The 5,000-nt window shown below is 39.3% G+C and overlaps 1 protein-coding gene across 2 annotated transcripts in view; it reads left to right on the top strand.

Moving 5' to 3' along the window:
• Positions 1-5,000, top strand: part of LOC137975341 (uncharacterized) — a 62,563-nt gene that overhangs the window by 32,490 nt on the left and 25,073 nt on the right. Inside the window, exons 8-9 of one of the 2 annotated variants that reach the window (XM_068822432.1) lie at positions 1-137; positions 886-2,557. The exon at positions 1-137 is cut by the window's left edge and continues 1 nt beyond it. In XM_068822432.1, the coding sequence (XP_068678533.1) occupies positions 1-137; positions 886-991 (243 nt within the window). In that variant the 3' untranslated portion in view covers positions 992-2,557. Of the gene's footprint in view, positions 138-885; positions 2,558-5,000 lie in introns of those variants that run through there. The other variant, XM_068822433.1, reaches the window with a different exon arrangement.

Genomic DNA, 5,000 nt, shown 5'->3' with positions numbered 1-5,000 from the left:
TTCATTGACATAAAAAAGATCACCGAAGTTCAGGACTTGCCTTCTTCCGAAGGAAACGATGAGAAGTCGTGTTTCAATGTGGTGACACCCAAGCGAACTTTCGAGATTAGAGCAAAGGATGAAGAGGAAAAGAAAAGGTATAAGGCGTTTCCCTTCGTAAGACAACTCCCTGTCTCTCTGCTTCTGTTTATTTATCGATTTATCCATCCAATTAGCCATCATTCCATCCATCAACAACAACAACAACAACAACAACAACAACAACAACATGCTTTATCTTCCCCTTTTAGCTACCTCACAGACAATTAATTCATTTATTTATAAAAAGAGAAAAGGGACTGGCTACCTGAAATAAGCATAGAGTTAAAGAGGGCAAGCAGCCAGTTTAACAAAACTGATAACACTAGTTTAGGTCGGTACAAAAACACAGACAAACGCACGTACACATAACACGCAGTGAGCAAAAATAAAATTATACAAAGAGGAAAAACTATTTGATAAAAAAATATAAGTAGAATTAAAAATAGTACATGAAGTAAGCAAATGGTATCCATCAGTTCGTCCCTATTGTCTGTCTGTCGTGTTGAGGGGGGGGGGGGACAGGGGGTCAAAATATCCTGCATCCCGTCCCCTGTTTTCCCGCCTCCGGTACTTTTTTCACCGAGCTCCCGCATGTTATCGCGTTTCTCCCACCCCTAATAAATTATTTCTCTCCCACCTTTTTAGAACTCCCACTTCCTGCCCTCTACTCCCCCGCTCTCCTACCCTCCCGTATTCCTCCTACCCCTGTCCCTCCCTTCCCTCTCAGTCTCCGTTTGTCTCTGTCTGTAACTCTGTAAACCTAAATGCTGCTTAAACCTCAAGTCTTGCTGATATTTCTTACAGGTGGCTCAACTCTCTTGATCATCTTCGGTACTGGACGAACGAAGAAGCATCTTTCAACGAAGGCAAAAATATACCTTTTACTGAAAATCACGAGAACTTACTGTAGGTTCACTTGCTTAGCGAAAGTCGCAAGCATTCCAAAAAGCATGTAACATTCTGTTCTTTTATATTGTGTGTATCTCATGTAGTTATACAGCCCTGGGACACCAAACTAGCCAATATACTAACGCGCTTTATACTTAAGTGTTATTATTTAGCGGAAACAAATCAAATAAAAAACAGTTATAAAGTGTTAAAAACAGACGAGAATCTGTTTTGAAACTTGACTTTTGTTTCAGAACTGGCTATGAAGAGCCTTCCATAATGTATGAGCAGTTTATTTGAGTCTTTCTGTGTAAATGAAGTAGTTCTTCTTCACAAGTTTATCCAGCGCCTCCTCTTTTGTCGCACTGCTTAGCTCACATTGGTTTCAAGTTAAGTCGTAGTACAGTTGCAGCTAACGCACTTGGGATCTATGCAGCTCTTGAAACATGATGGGTATTCCTCGAGTACGATTGTGTTGTACGCATGCGCAAGAAGCGCTTGATGCATGATGGATAATTTGGTAACCACCAGTAATACAAAGATTGGCAAACGGAGAGGCATCTTGCATCGAGACTGAAAATAAAAGACAGATCTGCTCAGTGGATTACCCATAGGTTGGAAGTGATCAAATATTCCTTATGGAGCACTAAAATCACTGATGTCTGGGGAAAAACGGTGATGGGGTATTTGGAAAAAACACCGTGAAAAATGTTCATAAGAGCAAAGTTGACCCCTTTTAGAGTGATTCCTTGCATCCTTACTGCGCATAATTTACGTCCTCAATGAGCGCGAGTATTTGCCTTGACAAGGAGCTTTCAGGTGAAGCTATGATCTTCGCAGTTATGAACGCAATTTTTACAATTGCGTAGTGAGGCCTGAAAAATTCAGGACTTCAACGGGGTTTGAACCCGTGACCTCGCGATTCCGGTGCGACGCTCTAACCAACTGAGCTATGAAGCCACTGACGTTGGGAGCTGGTCATTTGTGGGTTCTAATGGTTTCTCTACGCAGTTGTAAAAATTGCGTTCATAACTGCGAAGATCATAGCTTCACTTGATTTCATATCCGCAGTTCATTTATATATAAATGTTGTGAAACTCTGCATTTAGAGCCAGAGAGGGGTGAGTTGATGACGTAGTGGTCCAATTTCCTTACATTACTTGCAAGATCAGGCAATTTGAAATCACTATTATGAAAGATTATAGCCCAGACAAACAATCAGGCCCTAGATGTCCTTACTATTCTTAGTTTTTGCTACATAACAACAATTTTTTCGATTGTTCAATTTTCGAACATTTCTCTTGCAACTCCTTAAAAAACACTTAGAATATAATGGGCATCCAGGACAAAAACAAGCACGCTGACGCTGACCCCATCTTTTTACTTCGTTGTTTCAATGTCCCATGCATGGATAGTACTAATATGCTATAATTGTAAAGCATTTACAAAAATGTCAAGCCTTGTTGTCGAAACAAGTCTGGTATCATGGGCTTGACCATATTTACAGTTGTATGATCACCATGCAAATTTCAACAGGAAAAATATGCCTACCTTGTTTACCAATCAATTCCATGGCTGTACAGAACAAAACATGTTTGGCTATTTACAGTATATAGTGTATGTTAAATAAAAATAAATAAATTTGAGGAAGTAAACCAATGTCAATCTACATTTGATCAAATTAAATGGACACATCAATGTAGATGTTTTGTACATGATTGTCCCTAGCGGTCTGATTTTCTCATTATCATCTCCATTCGCTGTTATCAAACATCCAGTTTTCTTAAAAAGTTTCTTAACAAAGTGGTTGTCAGAATGTAGCTCTCTCCATGCAGCACCATCCCAGAAGATCACTCGCTTCTACCGCCGATAAACATATCGGTCGAGCCTAGAACTAAATTGGCGCAAAAGCGTAAAGCCATAAGGTCACATTCACATTACTGCTGAGAAGATCAACACAAAGAAACTAAAAACATTATTTTCGACACCAAATATTTTCTTGGAAGAAAACGTATCACACAGCAGTATAGAGATTCAAATGTAAAGCCTCATAGGGCAAAAACCATTGCTAAATGAATTATACAGGAACCGCCTAAAAGAGGCGTCCATTGAAATATGTACTCAAGATCGAGAGCAAAACCATAAGAAAGGCAACAGAAACGCCCACGTACAACAGAAATAGCCCACGTACAAGGGAGTCGTGTAGGCCGGTCAACCCTTTTTAACACGTAAACAGCCAATTAAAAAAATCCAATTCATTCAAAAATCCCATGACCCCAGACCCCTTCGTTTCTCATGCCAAGGTTTCGCCGGCTAAGAGTAGCAATAAAGGCTATGGGGCAAAAATAACTTCCGGGCAAAGTCAGTTCCGACAGACCGCTGGAAACAATGGCGCTGCGTCAGCATTGCAGTGAAACACTAAATTGCTTCATAATTGAATTAAAAATTCACAATTGCTTCAAAATTCAACTTCCGTATGAGCGCTAACCGTTTAAACCGGTGTTTGTTTGATGAATTTACGTTGTCTTGACTAGCATACACTGAATAAAGAGAATATTCCCCGATTTGAAAAACAAAGATTTGAGCTACAAATCAAGGAATCATAAACAATTAAAAATATAACTTCATTCGTAGTAAAATATTATCATTAAGTAAGAATTTCTTGCCTTAAGACGCTCACTGTTAACTCCTTTAGAAAGAATGCTCTTTTGCAAACTGTGTGATCCAAGGTTTTCCTTGATAACAGATCTTTTTACAGTGCTAGAAATAAAATTAAAAAATCTAAGTTGTCCCTATTTTAAAAGCCAGGCAACCAAACCCGTGAATTTGGTTGCCCTGATGAATCCTTGGTTGCCCGTTAGAAAAACCTACACATTTAAGTACACTGCTCAAATGCTCATAAAAAATTAAAAAGTTAAGCCGGACGACCGGACGACCGCTGATTTCGAGCCCTGTAATTTTAAAGCACGGATTAACCAGTCGGGCCAATCCCCTTACTCTAACGCCCTTCCCATCCTCCCCCCCCCCATCCTCTCCCCCACATCTCTAGACTTACATTTATGGCCGGCTGATGAATAAAACCAATATTTTCCACCGGCAAAGAATATCACTTATCTGATGGCTTTGCTGCCATTCTGTTCCAAACAGATGCCATAAAAAGGCGACAAATAAGTCGTCGAATGATCTTTTTCTATTTTTATTTATGATTTTGCGTATAACATCGCAAAGCCAGTTGTGTCCAAATGGCCATCAAATTATCATGAATAATATATTTCTACAACTTTCGTATTGTTTACTGACGGAAACTTTGATTAACTATAACTGGGTCACAAGTCGCCGAGGCTGTGGAGTGAGTTAGCGTACAACAAAAGAAAAAAAAAACTTAAAAAAAAATGGTAGCTTTTGCTATTTAAATACCTAACCATGAAAAGTAAAGCATTGGCACCAAGGCAACACGTGCTTCTGCCAACGAAATCATCAGACCGGAAATTGGGAAAGTTATCAGGACGATATGAAAGAATATTTGTTAGTTAGTAGCTTCAAAGTAATACGTTCTAATGATAATATGGAGGTAACAAAACGAAAAACGCAAAGCACCTTTTCGAAAAATACCGTTTTGCAAAGTAGACAAAGCACTGCTTCGCTTCATTCGTTCTTTCGAAAACTTTAGTACACAGTGTAACGCCACACAGCGACAACCGGAAAAAGTTTCGTTTGCCATACCGTAGCCCCTTCTCGCCGCCCTTTTTTTAAAGTTTTTTCTCGCCTCCGTCTGAATGTCTGGAAGAGGCTAGCCATACCGGAAAAAAACACAACTAAATTGTTATTTTTTTAAGTGTGAGTGCATTTATTTTATTCATTTTACCACTTAAAGGTAAAGGAAGCTGAAATTTGATGTTTCCCCCCCAAAAAAACCCAGGGTCTTAGTTTTCCGGGTCTTAGGTCTTAGTCTTAGGTCTTAGGTCTTAGCTTTCCGGACACCCCGTTCGATTTCTTCGATGTTTGTTAAATCCATAAAAAATTTGCCATTG

Source organism: Montipora foliosa, chromosome 11 (assembly GCF_036669935.1).
Source record: "Montipora foliosa isolate CH-2021 chromosome 11, ASM3666993v2, whole genome shotgun sequence".
Classification (NCBI taxonomy): Eukaryota; Metazoa; Cnidaria; class Anthozoa; order Scleractinia; family Acroporidae; genus Montipora; species Montipora foliosa.
This window is presented reverse-complemented; position numbering and strand designations above follow the sequence as displayed.